General features: G+C 44.3%; 1 protein-coding gene across 4 annotated transcripts in view; it reads left to right on the top strand.

Moving 5' to 3' along the window:
• Positions 1 to 21556, top strand: part of ARHGAP26 (Rho GTPase activating protein 26) — a 2444655-nt gene that overhangs the window by 418856 nt on the left and 2004243 nt on the right. For all 4 annotated transcript variants that reach the window (XR_013598661.1, XM_078653061.1, XM_078653060.1 and 1 more), the window contains exons 4-5: positions 6592 to 6663; positions 14086 to 14187. Coding sequence is in view for 3 of the 4 variants with exons in the window: in XM_078653061.1 (XP_078509187.1) it covers positions 6592 to 6663; positions 14086 to 14187 (174 nt within the window). In the remaining variant the exon portion in view is untranslated. The remainder of the gene's footprint in view (positions 1 to 6591; positions 6664 to 14085; positions 14188 to 21556) is intronic.

Genomic DNA, 21556 nt, shown 5'->3' with positions numbered 1-21556 from the left:
CACTCTCACTCTGCACTACCACTCGCACTCTCACTCTGCACTACCACTCGCACTCTCACTCTGCACTACCACTCTGCACTACCACTCTGCACTCTGTACTACCACTCTGCACTCTGCACTACCACTCTGCACTCTGCACTACCACTCTGCACTCTGCAATACCACTCTGCACTCTGCAATACCACTCTGCACTCTGCACTACCAATCTGCACTCTGCACTACCAATCTGCACTCTGCACTACCACTCTGACTCTGCACTACCACTCTGCACTCTGCACTACCACTCTGCACTACCACTCTGCACTCTGCACTACCACTCTGCACTCTGCACTACCACTCTGCACTACCAATCTGCACTCTGCACTACCACTCTGCACTACCACTCGCACTCTCACTCTGCACTACCACTCGCACTCTGCACTACCACTCGCACTCTCACTCTGCACTACCACTCGCACTCTCACTCTGCACTACCACTCGCACTCTCACTCTGCACTACCACTCTGCACTCTGCACTACCACTCTGCACTCTGCACTACCACTCTGCACTACCAATCTGCACTCTGCACTACCACTCTGACTCTGCACTCTCACTCTGCACTACCACTCGCACTCTCACTCTGCACTACCACTCGCACTCTCACTCTGCACTACCACTCGCACTCTCACTCTGCACTACCACTCGCACTCTCACTCTGCACTACCACTCGCACTCTCACTCTGCACTCTCACTCTGCACTACCACTCTCACTCTGCACTACCACTCTGCACTACCACTCTGCACTACCACTCTGCACTACCACTCTGCACTACCACTCTGCACTACCACTCTGCACTACCACTCTGCACTACCACTCTGCACTCTGCACTACCACTCTGCACTACCACTCTGCACTCTGCACTACCACTCTGCACTCTGCACTACCACTCTGCACTACCACTCTGCACTCTGCACTACCACTCTGCACTCTGCACTACCACTCTGCACTACCACTCGCACTCTCACTCTGCACTACCACTCGCACTCTCACTCTGCACTACCACTCGCACTCTCACTCTGCACTACCACTCTGCACTCTGCACTACCACTCTGCACTCTGCACTACCACTCTGCACTACCAATCTGCACTCTGCACTACCACTCTGACTCTGCACTCTCACTCTGCACTACCACTCGCACTCTCACTCTGCACTACCACTCGCACTCTCACTCTGCACTACCACTCGCACTCTCACTCTGCACTACCACTCGCACTCTCACTCTGCACTACCACTCACACTCTCACTCTGCACTCTCACTCTGCACTACCACTCTCACTCTGCACTACCACTCTGCACTACCACTCTGCACTACCACTCTGCACTACCACTCTGCACTACCACTCTGCACTACCACTCTGCACTACCACTCTGCACTACCACTCTGCACTACCACTCTGCACTCTGCACTACCACTCTGCACTACCACTCTGCACTCTGCACTACCACTCTGCACTCTGCACTACCACTCTGCACTACCACTCTGCACTACCACTCTGCACTCTGCACTACCACTCTGCACTACCACTCTGCACTCTGCACTACCACTCTGCACTACCACTCTGCACTACCGCTCTGCACTCTGCACTACCACTCTGCACTCTGCACTACCACTCTGCACTACCACTCTGCACTCTGCACTACCACTCTGCACTCTGCACTACCACTCTGCACTCTGCACTACCACTCTGCACTCTGCACTACCACTCTGCACTCTGCACTACCACTCTGCACTACCACTCTGCACTCTGCACTACCACTCTGCACTCTGCACTACCACTCTGCACTACCACTCTGCACTCTGCACTACCACTCTGCACTACCACTCTGCACTACCACTCTGCACTCTGCACTACCACTCTGCACTCTGCACTACCACTCTGCACTCTGCACTACCACTCTGCACTCTGCACTACCACTCTGCACTCTGCACTACCACTCTGCACTACCACTCTGCACTCTGCACTACCACTCTGCACTCTGCACTACCACTCTGCACTACCACTCTGCACTACCACTCTGCACTACCACTCTGCACTACCACTCTGCACTACCACTCTGCACTACCACTCTGCACTACCACTCTGCACTACCACTCTGCACTACCACTCTGCACTACCACTCTGCACTACCACTCTGCACTACCACTCTGCACTCTGCACTACCACTCTGACTCTGCACTACCACTCTGACTCTGCACTACCACTCTGACTCTGCACTACCACTCTGACTCTGCACTACCACTCTGCACTCTGCACTACCACTCTGACTCTGCACTACCACTCTGACTCTGCACTACCACTCTGACTCTGCACTACCACTCTGCACTCTGTACTACCACTCTGTACTACCACTCTGCACTACCACTCTGCACTACCACTCTGCACTACCACTCTGCACTACCACTCTGCACTACCACTCTGCACTACCACTCTGCACTACCACTCTGCACTACCACTCTGCACTACCACTCTGCACTACCACTCTGCACTACCACTCTGCACTACCACTCTGCACTCTGCACTACCACTCTGACTCTGCACTACCACTCTGACTCTGCACTACCACTCTGACTCTGCACTACCACTCTGCACTCTGCACTACCACTCTGCACTCTGCACTACCACTCTGACTCTGCACTACCACTCTGACTCTGCACTACCACTCTGACTCTGCACTACCACTCTGACTCTGCACTACCACTCTGCACTCTGCACTACCACTCTGCACTCTGTACTACCACTCTGTACTACCACTCTGCACTACCACTCTGCACTACCACTCTGCACTACCACTCTGCACTACCACTCTGCACTACCACTCTGCACTACCACTCTGCACTACCACTCTGCACTACCACTCTGCACTACCACTCTGCACTACCACTCTGCACTCTGCACTACCACTCTGCACTCTGCACTACCACTCTGCACGCTGCACTACCACTCTGCACGCTGCACTACCACTCTGCACGCTGCACTACCACTCTGCACGCTGCACTACCACTCTGCACGCTGCACTACCACTCTGCACGCTGCACTACCACTCTGCACGCTGCACTACCACTCTGCACTCTGCACTACTACTCTGCACTACCACTCTGCACTCTGCACTACCACTCTGCACTACCACTCTGCACTACCACTCTGCACTACCACTCTGCACTCTGCACTACCACTCTGCACTCTGCACTACCACTCTGCACTACCACTCTGCACTCTGCACTACCACTCTGCACTCTGCACTACCACTCTGCACTACCACTCTGCACTCTGCACTACCACTCTGCACTACCACTCTGCACTCTGCACTACCACTCTGCACTCTGCACTACCACTCTGCACTCTGCACTACCACTCTGCACTCTGCACTACCACTCTGCACTCTGCACTACCACTCTGCACTCTGCACTACCACTCTGCACTCTGCACTACCACTCTGCACTACCACTCTGCACTACCACTCTGCACTACCACTCTGCACGCTGCACTACCACTCTGCACTACCACTCTGCACGCTGCACTACCACTCTGCACTACCACTCTGCACGCTGCACTACCACTCTGCACTACCACTCTGCACTACCACTCTGCACGCTGCACTACCACTCTGCACGCTGCACTACCACTCTGCACGCTGCACTACCACTCTGCACGCTGCACTACCACTCTGCACGCTGCACTACCACTCTGCACGCTGCACTACCACTCTGCACGCTGCACTACCACTCTGCACTCTGCACTACCACTCTGCACTACTACTCTGCACTACCACTCTGTACTACCACTCTGCACTCTGCACTACCACTCTGCACTCTGCACTACCACTCTGCACTACCACTCTGCACTACTACTCTGCACTACCACTCTGCACTACCACTCTGCACTCTGCACTACCACTCTGCACTCTGCACTACCACTCTGCACTACCGCTCTGCACTCTGCACTACCACTCTGCACTACCACTCTGCACTCTGCACTACCAATCTGCACTCGCCACCAGACACGGCGGACTCGTGGAAAATTAATGAAGTGACCTAGAGGGTGAGGATGGGATACTCCGCTACCATCGAGTTCGTAGAAGAACAAGATTACATACGAAAAACAAACAGCACAGAAAGCATCACTTTCGCGATCGCAATTGTTTAAACAAGCAGCACAGAAAGAGATCACTTTCGCGATCGCAATTGTTTAAAAAAACCAGATCTGATGCATGTGATTCTCTACATTGCTGGCCGGCTGTTCATGCGCGCACACAGAGCTGAAGGGGAAAAAAAACACAGCAGTGCACACGCTCCCAGCATCATCTGCCTTCAATTACCGGCACCTCGGACAGCTGGTAATTGAGGATTTATGTATTCTTCTGCGCGTGTCCGAACACTTTATGCAGGAAGTGGACATTGACAAATTCCTAAGTCCTATGGCGTGCTGCCTTACTTAAACACAGCCTTGCCTGGACCAATTACCATGCACATGGCAAAATACCACACGCAAAAAACGCGCGCTTTTTAGAATGTGGCAGCCCGGACCCCTTTCAGAATTCTTTTTTTTTTCTAATACATAAGAGCTCGGAAACTCCGCCCCCACTTCGTGGTGACGTAGGCCCGAGCCCTAAAAAGGGCAGCTTAGATTTAAGATTAAACTTTCAGGCTGGAGAAGGAAATGTATTGAAAACGTTTCTGAATACCCCCAAAGACTTATAAGTGGGACTTCCCCGCCCCCGTTGTCTCTCACTGCTGCAGAAATATCTTAAGTTTCGCCTTTGGACACATCTTTGCCAGTGCCTTTTGGCAACGCTATAAAGCACTGGCAAGATGCTGTGCAGCATGGCTAGAAGAAAAAAAGAAATAAAAACGACACAATGATGCAGGTGCTTCATTACGCATATGCGCCTACAAAACGATGTGGGTCTCAATTAAACAAAAAAAATTGGTAAATAAAATGAAAAGTAACGTGAAAACCATTTTTGTAAGGCAGAGGGTCCTGCAGTATCTTGATGCTCGCTCCTCTCAAAAAAACTATTAAAAAAACAGCAATGTGCCCGTAGGAGGCAACTCAGTAGTGGGTGGGCTTAAGCAACGGGGAGTGGGACAGGAAAATCTGCACACAAGGCAGAATTACACTAGGCGGGAAGTGAAGCATTTGAACATGGAATTAACATGGAGCATGTGGAGCGCAGGGATAGTGGTGGGGAGAAGCACACAAGAAGCCTTGCAGCAACACGAAGTTGGGAGGGACTGGTGTTTGGAGGAGGAGCACATGAGGGAGAGAGCTGAAAAACACATGCACTCTCATGGATTGCTTAAGCAAAAAAAAAAATGAGCATTGGAAGGATGAAGGTAATTTAGTCAGAAAGATGGCAAAGAAGCTGTACTCGAGGGGAGGGACAAACAAAATATTGACAAGTTGGGATAAGGAAAGTCATGAAGTAAGAAGCAATGACAATAAAGTGACATTAAAGCCAGCCCGTGGTAAGCAATGGGTGGTCTTTAAGCCCCTTGTAAGTTCTTTGTAAGCCCACTATAGGTCATTTTCAACTAGTGCGGTCTGTTAGGCTTAACCTAACAAAAAGAAATCGCTCGTTTAAAGATTTGAGGTGCTCTGAGTTTTTGTTTTGCAACCAGTCAGCAGTTCAGAATGGGATATCATTTACGGGTCCTAGGTTATTTTTTTCTTATGCTCTTGACGTATATTAGTGGTTTTCATTTTTTTTTTATTTTTTTTTGCAAGATCCCTAAGACGACTTAAAATGTTGATTAAGCGATGATATGTTCATATTTTTTCCTACCTCATTAATTCTATGAAGCTCATTTACTTATATATAGTACTTTGACACTTTGGTGGCAAGTCAGTCCAGAAGAAAAAGATTTGAAAAATGCTCTCCAAAAAATGGTTTTACTTACCTTATGCGTACGTTTTACATTAATAGCAGCTTGGGTATAGTTTAGGAGGTAATTAGCTCAGTTGGTACCTGCTGCATAGATCTTTTTTTGCCTGATGGTGGGAGGTTTATTTTATGCTAGAGCCAATTCAGTCTTTAGTCATTCATCTGACAATAAAAGAATAGCATAGGCCCGGATCACAAAAAAACACAAAAACTTAAAGTACATGTGGGCATTACCATTTCCGCCTAACACACTTGTATGCATTTTCTCAATTCACAATCATTCCCAGAAGAACTCGAAGTACAATTTCAAGTGTACTTTCGACATGTGATATGACCTTTTGCTGCAGGCTCGTATTCCATCCTTTCAGAAATGAACATAGCATATATTTAAGCACATAGGGAATGAAAACCCCAGTCTAGATTAAAAAAAACTTTTTTTTCTCTCCTTGGAAATCATGTCGTTTTTTCTCCTATTCCAGAGTGGGAAGGAATTGACTGACTATTGATACCATGATCGCTTGAAGTGCAGATGCAGTTTTTATGTGCGACTTGTGGGTGTGCATTTGAAGAAAAAAAAACTTGAAAATTGGGTATTCATGTAATTATAGATTGTTTACAAGTATCATGTTATTAGTTTTTGAAAACTATATATTTTTTGTTGCCCAGATCGAGAATGCAGGTGAAGTGCTGATTGCTCCGCTGGAGAAATTCCGCAAGGAACAAATAGGAGCTGCTAAGGTGAGTTTCCCTGTTACCTTTGATAGTCCGTTTCACACACATTGAAATCCACATTAATATCAGCATTTCACACTGTTGTTTACGAATGCTTTCCAGTTCTCTAACTGTATCCAGTGCTTTTCCATAATAAAAAACTGTCCTGGGTAAAAGTGGATTTTCCTAGTTTTAATGATGAAAAACCAGGAGGGAGGGAGGTGGGGGGGGGGACGTCCTGTGATTGATTTATTGCTTTAGAGTTATAGAAGCCAGTAAAATGTATAAACAATCATTATGTCAATGGACCAATTTTAATGAACTACACATCCCAGAAAGGTTAGAGATAAAACTACATTATGATCTATGAGAATTCTATTCTGAAGATATATAGTGGCTGAAGTTGGAGTCCTTCCTGTTTCTTGATGTGATCAAGTCCATTAAGTTTACAGCAAAATTGTAAAGACTGATTTAGACAAAAGCAGCCCAACAGGAAAAAGGTGATCCATCCATTCATTCATTGACCTCCGAAGGTTTAAGATCCAGATCACAGAACTGAAACTTCATGGATAATCATTAGTGGGAACATGTAATAAGAATTTCATAAAGTATATTGCTATTACTTGGGTTGAAAGTATAAGAACTGCACCAATATTTTGAAAACCTATCACAATAGAGTGTAGTAATACTCGCCACCTTGTAAAGTTAGGACATTCCATCGTTAACTTAAAAAACCTGCATTTTATGTAAATACCGTAGACTTCTGTTATGCAAGTTCATAGAGTATTGATTACTTAGAAGAATGCATGAGTAGATTTCTAATAAAAGCATTTGATTGCAGAAGATTAACTCCATTCGCCTGCTCTCAAAATATCCTCTGGCTTGGAGACCGGTATGAGAGCTGTAGTAACTATGGCTCCTTTCAAGGAATGAGCTCCAAATTGAGTTCTCTATGCCAGCCTGGGATATAACCCACTTGACCCATCGTAGGAGAGCATGAGGTTTTATGAAAGAAATTAATAATTGAGAAGCGGATGAGCCAAGTGAAACTGTATGGGCCTTGTATTCATTTAAACACCAAACACAAAGCTGTGAGTTCAGAGGGAAGTAGTCAATGTTTTTATTCTTCTAGTAATTACAAAGAAAACCCACTTAGATGTATACTGCTCAGCAGTCAGGCCCAAAGCTTTGACGCCTGAAACTCATTCTTAAATATATAAAGAAAAGTAACTGTTAATTTAGCTGAAAGGTTTTTAAAAGACAACTTTCTTCACTAACCGAAAAAACCTTAAACAGTATCGACATTCCACAAAAAAGAATACTTAGGAATGGGCGAGATTATCATCATTATTCTAAGGTGAAGTCTGCAGAAGATGGAATGTTTGCAGATAGGTTTGACATTTATGCATACGTGATTTAATAAATTGATGATCTGTGCTCGTTGACTATTCTGTCGGAGTTTAAGCTATTAAGAAAACCCATTGGCAGCTGGCAGGCAACAGGGTGACGGGGTGGGGTTTGAGAGTATAGGGGGTGGAGGTTGGGGAGGGTTGGAGAGAAAAAAGCAACAAAAAGAAAACACTTTCCATTCTGCAGCTGTAGTTTCTCTGTGTTGCTTATCTTCCTGGCAAGTCAGAAACCAGGAAGCACCTGGCTCCCCTAAGCCAATCACAATGATGCAATGCAGCATTGTGATTGGTCTGAACACTGTGGTTCGGAACTCAGATGGGGCCTGGGCATGCTCTCCACCAGGCTGCATTCACCACTCCTCCCAGGCTCTGACACCAGCCCTGCCCCCCCCCCTAATCCAGCCCAGTAGCAAAGTAAATGAACCAATAATAGCAAATTTATAGTTTTATTTAACCCCTTCGCCCTTGGGGCTAATTCCCCCGCGGCACAGGGGGAGAGGGGGAGCCGCGTGCGGTGCCGCGGTACTCATGACGAGCCCAGCTCGTCATGACTCCGCCCACTCAATGGAATGCCCCACACAGTAGGGGAATTAGCCCCGCGTGGGCGTTTCATGGCCGTTATGACTAGCTCAGCTCGTCATGAGCACATCTCCACTGTGCCTCATGACCAGCTGAGCTCGTCATGAACGTCGAAGAGGTTAAAAGAAAATCTGCTCTCAGAGCAGTGGGACGACGCTCCTCCTCCCTAATGTAGGAGCCTCCGCTGAGGAAACCTTGGCAGGAAAGGGATTGAAGTTTGATCCCAAACATTCGCAAGAACATAGTCCACGCTGATTGATAAGTTTTAGTGTTCAGGGTGTCCATGTGTAATTAATGAGTCTGACTCTTGCGAAAGGCCTTCTGTAAAGCAGTTTGACTTGAGAGTTTTCACACTAAGTTGAAGGTGACCTGACAGGATGATATTGTGAGGTTGGTTCCAATAATTCAGGAGAAAGTTATAAGCATTGGGTTATAGATGGGGAATTTCCTCCGCCATGTGCAAGAGAACATGATACAATATCTGTGACAGCCAAAAGAGTTACTATCTCAGTGGTAGTCAAATTTTTCCTGACTTTGGCTAGACATTAAGATCATTAGAAATGGATGTAAGGCATAAGGTAGCTCCACATTTCACAGTTGAAAGAAAAAATCCATTGTCTGGATTGACTGGAACTGACATCCAGCTGTAAAAAAGAGGGGAATTTAGTTGTTGATTCTGGTAGCAAATAGGTCGATTGGGAATGGGCTGCAAAGATTTGAATTTGTTGAGGGGAAAAAAGAAATAATTTCTATTGCCGCGGTCCTTATAATGACAAGAGTTCCAATATGTGATTTTATCGAGATGGCTAGGAAGGTATTCCACTGATAGTGAGACATATTAGAACATTGGAATGTTGGGAGCTCCATTGCAGACAATGGAGTGCTCCCTGCTTCTACGGGTCGGTAAAGGCCCGCAGAGCAACATTCCAATGTTATACAATGGCTTCTCGAAGTTCAAGGAGATTTATATCCCCTCTGGCTTCGAGAACCCTTTGTTTAATTTGTTAGAACATTCTGCCCTCTAGTGGCAGAATGTTCTAATAGCCTTATAGCCCTTCGTAGCAGGGCTATACCGGCTATTAAAGTCCCGCTGTTTCGTTAAAGTCCCTCGCCTTCGGCTCGGGCCTTTAACGATTCAGCAGGCCTTTAATAGCAGGTATAGCCCGCTACGGCGGGCTATAAGGCTATAGTAAGTGGGCCAAAACTCCCAAAATTATTTGGTAAAAGAGTCCTAGATTTTTAGGCAAGGTATTTGCTTTAAACCTGTCCATTTGAAGCATTGAAAATTGCTCTTCCATTTCTGACTGAGTTCTAGCCACCAGAGGTCTTCCTCTTTTGTCTATACGTTTTTTACTGATGACTTTCTCTAATGAAGAGGACTCTGAAAACTGCCTGAATTGAAGATGACAGGAGACCCACAATTCTTGCCAAATTGCATACGGAAATTTGAGATGAAGTTAGGAAATGAGCTAACTCCACCTTTATGAGAACTATCTTTGATTTTGAAAGTTGGTTTATCAGAAGTAGAATTCACTAAGAACGCTAGGAATTATGTTGATTGAACTGGGTCCTAAACCAAGTCTTCCCAGTTTGTTACAAATCCCAAACTTTCTAAAAGAGATTGTGATTTCAAGATAGAAACACTTTGATCTTGCCTTGCACCAGAATTAGAATGTCATATAAGCAAACCAGGCATCTGATTCCCTGAGAACTTGGAAGGGTCAATCCTGATTTTAGAAGTTTGGTGAAATACCAAGGTGCTGAATGAAGACCGAAAGGTATTGCGGTAAAGTGGTAAACTACTTCCTGCCGTGTGAGTTGTAGACATTTTCTGTACAATGGATGAATGGAAATGGAGGGACAAGCTTTGACATTTAGATAAGGCAACCAATCTTTAGGTTGAATACAGTCAATGAGATCATGTGTAGTCTCCATTTCGAAGTGACAGTATAAAACAAAGACATTTAATTGTCTAAAGTTGATTATTGGATTGCTTATTTTTTCTTTTTTACTATAATGTTGTTTCTTAATACACCATAAAGACATAAAACAGTTATTGCTATAGGTCCAGGTCCTTTGTTTACTATCTTTTTCATTTCTTGCTGGATTAACTTGTAGTCCATCTCAGCTGGGTGACACGATTTTGGAAACTGACTTTGAATTGGATATCTGAAGAATTTTGATAACCTTCCATTGTGTGAAGAACTCCAAGATCAGATTAAATTTGACGCCAGTTCTTTACAAAGGCTGCAGTGAGACCTCCCATAACACTGGAAGTGGTTTGTATTCTTCTCATTGGAAGTGGTGTCTCTCCACTGGCCTCATGGAATTAGTTCCGGAATCCTCTATATTTGTTGATAGAATGACGGTCTGTTGCAGGACAATTAGAATCTACACTTTGAGGGATAGAAAATACCTTCTATGGAATTGGTAATGATCAGCTGAACCGTCTCCTATTCCACTAGTGCCTCCGAAAAGACATTGTCTGAAGACTTGCATAGAAATAGTAAAGATTTTTCTGTTTTATGTCTTTTAATTAAGTGGTCCACAAAAAGATCTTAAATGAAGGTTTGTGTTGTGAATAGGCTGATTCAGTCAGAGGGAGCAAATCAAATGGGACTCCTGGACTCCAGTTGGGTAGGGATGTATGTCAGTACAACGCAATCTTTTAGATCGCGGTACTTGACATCGCAGATTTTACAACGCAAGTCGTTACAACGACTTGCGTTGGAGGGCGCGGATTTAGGAATTTTATAATTTTATATTCCAACACCAGTCCCCGTAACAGTAGGGAAGGTGTTTGAATATAAAATTACAACATTCCTTATCCCACAGCGCCATCCAGCGCAAGTCGTAGTAACGACTTGCGTTGTAATAGCTGCGTGGAAAAGGTTGTGCGGTGTAAACACCGCGTTGTAAACGACGTTTCCCGTTGGGTAGTAAAGCACAGCCAGGATTGTGGTGCAATGGGTTTTTGATATACTAGATCTCAATTTGCTGCAGTTGCTGCACTAAAGACTAATGTATCCATGTGCACTTGCTTTGTCTGCAAGCCTGTTAGTTTTTACTGGGGCACAGAAAATGTGTTTAAGTCCTTTTCCTGCTGATGGCCCTTACTTGTAACATCTCTCTAGCCTCCCCTCCTCACTCCTGCTCTGTCGGCAAAGGCTCCTCACAACACATATAGATAGCGCTTAATATGGTCAGAAACAAGCGCTATATAAATGATAGAACTGCATAAACCATATAGCTTTCATGAAACTATCTGTTTCATTCTAGAGAGTGAGCTCAAAAATCTATTTATTTGCTCCCTAACAATACATTTCCGACGTATGCACTTGAGTCTGCAGCCATTTTTGGGAGATATTCTGACAGTAAGAGGAAGGAATGTGCTTCTGTCTTAACAGCGTTTCCTTGATTTATAGGCCACAAGTGCCTTTTATAGCTGAAGGAAATTATAATACCTTGTTTACACATCATAAGTTATGTTCAGGAAAGAGAATCTTTACTTCCTCTTTGATTATAGTTCCTAATTCGTGTTTTAATAATATTTTCCCCTGTTGCCATTCAGTCTGGCTGTACGAGTGAGTTTTTTGCACCTTGAATGCACTATGTGAAGTGGGCTCTGGGAATCCATGTCTTGGGATATGGTCTAGGAGTGTGAGAACATAGCAGCTGTCTAAGAGGCGGGGTCAGTTGCACAGCTTTTACTGCTTCTGCTTCCAGTGGCCACAAAAATGGACTGTAAAAGAAGCATATTTTTATTTTTCTACATTGTTCAAATGAAGTGTGACCTGAGTTAATGATGTGAGCTGCAGTGTAAAATGCAATAGCAACATCATTAAAATAGTGATTATTAGCCCTTCCCCATCCTATTACTCTCAATATATCAGCGTGACATTTATTCACATGGACATAAGGGAACTAATTTGTTCAAACATGTTGTGAGGGAGATACCAACCCAAACCTTCTTGACTGTTGTATACTTCACTAAAGAAGGTCAAGGCAGGCCTATGTTCTTTTTATTTAAAAAAAATTGGGCTGATAAATGCATGTTTATCCTATTTTTTAAATAAGATTTGCAACAGGAAATGGCGACTAACCTCCAGAACAAATACTGTGCCCCGCCACCAGGCTCAGCCTTACCACTCACAAACCTTACCAGCCGCCACTGTGTTTATCATCAGCATATTGGTGATTCATGATGCTGTTATCTGTGACTAGAGTACAAAGCGACTCCCTGCAGAGATCTAAGATGACAGGAGACAGTATGGAACCCTTGTGGCTTCACATAGCATAGGGATATTTTGCGATCTGGAGATACCATGATAGTGTCCCCTGAATGGGGCTCTAGTGGATGGTTTACTTAGTTATATCACTAACCCTTCTGGGATTTGTTGTTGTATGTGGTTCACGTATTTACTAATGGCTTATATATTTTACTGGATGTTATGAAATTAAAGCAATAAATAAATGCACATTTCTGTGATCACGTTTTAGATTTTAGAACTTCAATAAAAGGAAAAAGGAGGCTAAAAGAAAATACACGTTTTCCCCTCAAAATTGGCCCAGTTCGGTAGCATAAAACATAACCAGCAAAGCAGCATTTTTAGCAAGCGAACTCAAATACAAAGAGTGTCCAAAATATGAAACAGAGACCACTAAGATAAAAAGCTGTAAAAGCCATTTAACAAGAAAATTTAAAACAATTAGGGGAGAGGTGTAGAGAAAGGGAGTGCTGGTTTATCTCCTGTGTTACAAAAACAAATATGTGAGAAAATAGGCCCTTCCCAGTGCACTTCATCCACCCTACCACGAAAATTCTTCAAAATAATCGTCATTTGAATGAAGATGCAAAATTCCAGAATACATTGAGAGGGAACATCAAAGCTCTCATCCCAAATTCATCTAATTAAATTAGATTTGGTTGCTATCACCTTGCACGATTTTTTGGTGTTTGTTTAAGAGCTTAGCAGCATCCTCTTTAGGAAGGAGTCTCCCACAGCAAGTGCATCATCTTTTACTCTGATACATATAAAAAATAAATACCACATGGGTGGTTAATACTTTTCCTTATTAACCCCCGCTTATGGAATTTCATCCACTTCAATAGAATTGCCTATTGGCCCAAAAAAAAATATTTCCTTCCATTTCCTCATCTCCTTCATACCTTCGGAAAGTTGGCACCATTTTGATGTGAGGCATGCATTAAGGTGCAGAGCCTTTATGACCACCTGAGCAATATTTAATTGATCATTGGCCAACCGATACACACCGCCTCAGCAAAACGTGAGAAACAAATAACTATTCGCTCCCTCGTGCTCCCTCCCCATTCAGTCTACCATTTGATACCCTGCACTGTTGTCACCTTTTTTCTGACTTTTCCTTGTACCCATCTACATCTAACCTCTAGTTTTATCTTCCCCTCTTGTGACCTGTGACTGTATTTTCATCTTTGCAGGAGGCCAAAAAGAAGTATGACAAGGAGACAGAAAAGTACTGCGGTGTTCTGGAGAAACACATGAACCTGTCTTCCAAGAAGAAGGAATCCCATCTGCACGAGGTGAACCACTTTTTGTCTCCCATTCCCTCTGTATGAGGCCTTGCTGTCGGTCTAAATAGTTACAATTTGGAGTTGTTTGATAGCAGCAGTAAAATCCCGTTCTAATTTGACTTTGTAGATTTAAATGTGCAAATTACTGATCACTAGTGTGAACCTGCAACATATGGTATTCATTCTTGCAAAATCAGAATACATCAATTGGGTAATGGCAGAAGTTATTGCAGAGGTGACACAAGTCATGTCTATTTGTGGATAAGCTATGAAAATATTTGTTAATGATTTTTTTCCCCTTCTTTTCGTCTGCCTCTCTTGCTTTATTTCTCATTTTCCTCTTTCTCTTCCTTTTTTCTCATTTTCCCCTTCTCTTCCCCTTCTCTTCCTTTTCTTGTTATACTCTTCATTTACTTCCCCTTTTTCTTCTTTCTTTTCTTATTATTAGTGTTCCTTTGCAAGGACTAGAGATTGCTCATTTTGTTTGTAGCATGTGAGGCTGTAGGTCCGAAGGTTTCAAATATTTTTCTCTGACCACCCCTCTCCCAACCAACCTTTATGGAAAAGGTTAAGGGAGTTGGGGGGCATGGCTGGTGGCAGGGGGTGGGTATTATGAGATCATTTCAGGTGTGCTTTTCTGTAGCTTATAATTAACACTAAATGTAAGTCTAATAAAGGAGCAAATACATCAAACAAAAATATATTTGACAAAAAACACTAATCATAATTTGGAGGCGGTGAGCTCCTTGCCCTCCTGCGCCCCAAAGCAGCTGCTGTACTAAGTCCTGCTTGGAAGCAAGCTGTCTCCTCTTCTTCGTTCACCCCTTCCACATCATGCCGAGCCATCGTTTCAATCTTGAAACAGGCTGTCTCTTTCGGAAAAAAGAAGTTGCATCTCCATGTTGCCCCTCTTTTTGCGGCAAGGGAGCCCTCTACCCTAACAACAAGGAAAATGAGCCCAAATAATCCCTTTCTAATGTAAGACCTTCATAATTACGATGTAGTGGGGCCCCCTCATACGCCTGGGATCAAATGCCGCTGCACCTGCTTCACAAGTGATAGCTACTGTCCACATCTTTGATGGGCACACCCGGGTGTCTTCTCTGCTGCAATGTTCCCTCTCCCTAAGGGCCATAGCTCGGAAGCCCAAAGCAACCCTTGCACAGTAAGTGTGCACTGATCCCCTAATGCACGAAAAGAAGGATAGTAATACAGCCGTAATTCTGCAGCTGCAGCACCAATGATGCATACAGCTCTCGGATGCAGGCTGTCGCCTCTGTCCATTCCCCAGAGCCATCACTACTAGGCTCGATGCCTAAAGCAGGCTTTCTGCCACTTTGCGTCTATGAAGCAGAGACGGAGAGAAAGCTGAAGAAGAAACATGCCTTCTCACTAGAGTGCCTTCTACCTAAAAGGTTTGAATGTGTGCAATTGGTTAATCACCAAATATTAAGGCTGCTTCGAAGCCAACATAGCCTTTAATTGATGGCGCAACTTAACGTTTCATGTGGAGAAATATTTATTTTTTTGAGAGGTAGTATAAAAGTTGTATCACTCAGTTCTGTAGTATGATTATGTATTAGATAAGTGTATATTTTTAAAACACTTGTTTTATTGTAAACACTACATTTTGAGGCAGCCTATTTTATACTGTGTAATACAATTTTAATGTAATGACATATTCAGCGCTTTCTGTCGCAGACTCTGACCTTGTAGCACTATAAATGAACAATTCATTAGTCCTCACTGCACCAATGAGTATGTAAATGTGACTCCCTGGTCACGCACACAGACTTCTGTAGTGATGACACTAACCAGCTGAGGTTTCATTACGGAAGCGTCAAGAAAAGTTAAGTTAGTTAAACGGGCATTTATTTCTCAGTTAAGGTGTGCACGTGTTTTACATTCAGTTTACTGGTGGTGAAAATTGCAACAAAATGCAGAATATTTTGTTCTTTTTAGCCACCTCTTTGACCCAGTCTTCATACTCCGTGCCTCTATGGGACTCACTATCACAATCCCCTACCTTTTTCTCCCCACTCCAACTGCTGCATGTAAATTGAGAAGTTTACCGTGGGTGCTTCCATTCTCCCTTCATATACAAGTGAAGGCAGACGCATTTGTGCCTCCCTGGGATTACAGAAACGGACCCCCCCCCACCCCAGAGGTGGGCGCCCGCAGTTTGAAGAACTCTGCTGTAGATACTTGTAATCTGCACACTGATGCCAAATAGTGTTGGGTTTAGCAAATACAATTCTATTTTCTTCAAAAAGTCTTAGTCCTGGCATGTCATGTGACCCCTCCCTTAGTCCACAATGTACATGGGCACTGACTCCACCATAGACAAGCAGTCTATGGTGGAGTCGGTGCCCATGTACATTGTGGACTAAGGGAGGGGTCACATGACATGCCAGGACTAAGACTTTTTGAAGAAAATAGAATCTGGTTTGGATATGTTCAGTAACAGCTCCGAGATTGATGCAATCCTCATGACTTTTTTGTGCCCAACCGCTCAATTTCTTGAAATAGAGGACTCTGATAGCAATCACTGCGTGAATTACTTACAGGTACACTGCTCTCTTCCCACTGGCTGGGACCGCTTCTCTTCGATACCTCTGCAGCCGGCGCTTGTAATGACTAACTTCTCTGTATGTTTTGGTGCTTCTGTCAGTCACCAGGTCATTACTTACCACATCCTTTCTCAGGTTCCAGAAAGACACCACATTTCACAATACTTACCCAAGAAAGGAATAAACACTGACAACATATAAGACCATTGCCGAGGAGCTCGCAAATAACAACAAGTCACAACACCTCCCAATCTGAAAGGGTACGCAGAGTAAGTCACAACACCTCTCTATTCTTTGAAAGGGTACACAGCACATGCTCCTCCTAGCAATGTAATTTAGACATCCCTGATGGGAGCCGATTTCCCTCCCGTATCAACAATTACCCATTAGAGGGGAATCGCCCATCCCTCTGTAAGTACTTGGGGAAAAAAAGGGTCCCGACCTTCCCTCACAAGGAATAAAAGCAAATGATATGCTCTAGGGTTTCTTTATTACATGATAATAGGATGACAAAAGAAAGAAATGACTAAACATCACAATAAACATTAGTAGCAATCATCAACACATACATAAACATAGAACCTGAAAATAAAAGCATAGTTAAAGACAATAAATACACCTGGAACACCTCACCATAATCTTAGGCATCTTGTCATCTGAAGAAGGGTCCGTCTTTCTTTCCCTCTCCTGGTTGGGTCAGGCCTCTCTGTTACACAAACACGACTGCACGTCTGCACCGTGATTTATCATCAGACCGCCAAAACACCAGACCAGCATCTCAGCTCAGCATCCCAGCTCAGCATCTCTCAGCATCTCAGAAACTCAGCATCTCTCTCGGACCCCCTTTCTCTAATATAGAACTCTATCCTCTATCGAAGCTTCTGGAAGAACCCGCCTACCTTTCTCACAAGATTCCTGTACTTTTCCACACCAAGCACCCAACAACAGCTGGCCAAGCTTTTGTTATGGCGCCAATGCGAAGAAGGCACGTTCCTACTGATAAGAACTGGTCTGCTCTGGTTCACTGCCGGTGAACAACACATGTAATCTCAAATATCACCCCTCACCTACAGAGGCTCAGAAGATGGCTGCAGTTTAGAATATGGAGTTGCTCAAGCATAGGCCTCTACTACTTGGAAAGCAGAATAATATTAGACCACGTCAAAGCCAATAGGCTAAAGTCATAATTCACCTAACTCAAATAACACTATGCATTTAATCCCTCAGTATCCACTATGGAGCACATGTGTGCACCATCACCAACACCTCTGCACCTCGACATCCCACACCTTCTATTCCTTGGCAAGATTATTCTAATGCAAGACCATCCTACATTAAGGCTAAAGTAACATAGCACACTAAAATCGGTACACAATGGTGGTGATCGAGGGTCATCACAGATCATCAGACCACTAAAGTGGCTCATTTACTACAGCGCTCATGCCTTCGACTTGCTGAGCCTTCTTCAGTCTCTGCAAAGCTTACCCTGGAGAACAGAGACACGAAGAGGGTGATGGAATGCACAACCTTCACATTTTTCCAAGATGCAGCTCAAAGAACTCGTGAGCAGGCCAGCATGGCATTGGTACCCTGACTCTCCCCAGACCACATTGAGGCCTACTGTGAGTTCTGCCTCACCTTTCAGTGTATGAAGCGCCTCTGGTATCAAAGGGCAAGACATTGGGCCACTAGATAATGCAGAAGCAGTCATCCTTTAAGTGGCCAACATTGCCCATGAACTGGACCCGTCAGCCTCAAAAGAGGAAGTGACGGGTCCTTCCGGGATCCCAGCAACTGAAATGGTACCCAGCCCCATGATGTTGTCCTTGAGCACTTCTGAGGAAGATAATCAGAATGAGGTGCCCGCTTCATTGAAACCTAGAAGGTCCTGCACTAAGAAGAAACTCACGGGCATGTGTGGATCTCTAGCAGAGCCAGGGCCAACCCCTCCTCCGCAAGCACCCCCACGCTGAAGCAAAGCAGCGCTCGCAGGGGAGTCTGGCATAAAGTGCTGAGCAGCGGGTCAGAAAGAAGAACTTGAGCACAGAACTTCCCCATTTGAACTGAAATTATCTCCAAGAGCGCATCTGAGGCTATTTGCTTATTTGACACTGAGGGCCCCTTCACTGTGACTGGAGAACTCTGAGGCCCCCATCCCGGAGAGATCAGCAGAAGAATTCAACGCCAGGCAGAAACAGCTATACATACAGCCAGACCCCAGTAACATTTCTGCTAAGCTGCCCCCAGAAAAGCCATCAACGACGCTTCTCCTTTTTCACAGGAAATGGAGGCTGACTTTCGTAGAGGAACTCTTCTTCGATGGATGCTTCTTGACACACAGTGCCCAAGAAGCATCAAGGCAAAGCCATAAGACATCCACACCAACCTCCCACATCCTGGCAGTCTAGACCATGACCACCTCCTCCTACACCACCTTGCTCATATTACCCTCTGCCCCCAAATCCATTAGACTTTTTTGACAGATTCTGATCCAAGTAGCTTTTACTGGGAGTTAGATCCTTATGAAGAGACTTCTGGGTCAAGGGACCTCTGGTATGACTACCATGTCAACCCTGCACATGATCCAGTTTTGAAACTATACCCTGCCGAATGGTCCTTTCTGGGTGATGCCACTACATATAACGCCACCATTCAGAGGATGGGCTCCTACCATGAAATCGACATGTATATCCGACAGGTCGAGGGCGGCTTTTTGGTGGAGACACTTTCCAAGATGGAATGTACCATTTAGTTCCTTCCCATTCTCAAGTGCATGCTCAAGTCAGTACCAGAGAATTCTAAAGACTGTCAGGGTGAAAGTACTTTTAGCATGGGTCAGGAAGAAGTTTAAGGCTTCTCCCAGTGACCCATTTTACATCCGGGGGCCAAGTCACCCTATACTTCGTTGTAGTACAAACAGCAAAAAAAGCAAGCCTCAGCCCAAGCAACAGGGACACCCCCTTGCTGGACAAGGAGAGCAAGCCCCTCAACGATACTGGCAAGCGCGTACCTGTTGATATAGCCACCAACCTGGGCCACTGAATCCGTACATCCTGTAGGAGCACTTCCATATGACAACCCTACAGGACATCATCCTGCTACTCCACCAAGTGGACTTAATGATCGCATACGACCTTAAGGACACAGACTTCCACGCCCCCTTCCTTCTTGCCTATCACCAGTACCTTGGTTAATGGCAAGTGGATGTATGTAATGGAGCTACCTGGTCAGCACCTCCCACCTCTGCAAAGCATTACTATGTGAACATGCTTTGCTGTCAATAGACTATGGTGGGCCAGACTGTTCAGAACATTATTATAAACATCTGCACCATCTAATTGCTTTACCACAACTTGCAAAAAAACTTGCTTTACAGTTTATGCAGAGCATATCTATCGCCAGCGCATATGCTACAAGCAGAAAGTGTTACCCTGTGAGTATCTGTTCAAAACGCGTAGAGCTGTATACTTATGTGCGTGCCCACACTCCACCCCTGAAGCCAGCAGTGCTGGCATGCCTCTACCTTCACAATGTTTACCAACTTACAGTACACACAATGTACATCATAGTAGTCCTACACTCTAGACTCCTTTTTCAACTTTTACCCAGTGAGTGAAAAGCAATCTAAGGAGAAGTCGATGCCTTTATGCATTTTGGTCTAAGAGAAGATTTACAACACATCTCTTGATTAAAAGCTTTGTAATATTCGATTTTAACACTAGATGGCAGCCTTGTGTAGAGCACGTAAATCTACAGAACTGTACGCTACGAGCAGGTGCTTACATGGTAAGCAATATATTTATTCTGTACAATGTTCACGTGGTAATAAAAGATGTTGAATGTAAGAAATGCATAAATAAGTAATGTTTTTTTATTAAAATTGTGTTGCCTCCACCGAAGGGTTATAAAGATCTGTCCTCCGCACCCTCATTTCTTTACTCATAACCCCCGTCTACCTTTTCCCTCCCCTGAACCCTAAAATCACCCTTACCACTACTCACCAATAAAACCTAAAATTACCATGACCTATTCTTACAACTACCCTCCAGTTAACTGTAAAATCACCTTTCCCCCCTTTTTTATTGCATAAAAAATATATTATTGATACAAAAGAAAAATACCAGCACGGTAAAGTACTGTGTTGTAAAGGTTGGGCTGTGTAGTAAAGGTTCTGTGTGGTTAAGGTGGCTTCCCACTCTGCAGTGATTTACCTGCTCGAATGATCATCCTTGACCTAGAAGCTGTCTCACAGGTATTACTCATTGCTCATTGGCTCATTGCAGCACCTGAACCGGATGCTTCACCCTTGTAATCATTGCCAGTGGGGAATGCTTGATACAGTATACTCCTGGGCAGCTCATATGCAGATTAATTCATCTTCGAGGGTAATGTAAAAACCTACAGGCAAGATAAAGAAGTATAGATAGTGAAATAAGATTGATATATATATATATATATATATAGATATATATATATATATATATATCAATCTATATATACACACTGAAAAAACCATAGGTTTTAGGGAAACTTATAGTTAGGCTGACATTTCACTCGTACAAAACCAGAGAAATTCCCCCGTTCTAGTTAGTTCAGCTAACTATAGCTCGCGCCCCCGCAATGCACTGCTGATGACGTCACATATTACATCACTCATGACATGGTCAGTGACATCACTGATGACATCTCAAATGACATCACTGATGACATCATCCATGTGATAATTTGATGCATCTTCTCACACCCTAATATAACCTTTGATACACCCACTCTAAATTACAGACTGACATTCTCAAAACCATAGACAC

Source organism: Lissotriton helveticus, chromosome 7 (genome assembly GCF_964261635.1).
Source record: "Lissotriton helveticus chromosome 7, aLisHel1.1, whole genome shotgun sequence".
Taxonomy (NCBI): Eukaryota; Metazoa; Chordata; class Amphibia; order Caudata; family Salamandridae; genus Lissotriton; species Lissotriton helveticus.
Note: the sequence above shows the minus strand (reverse complement) of the source record. Positions and strands in the feature narration are given on the sequence as shown.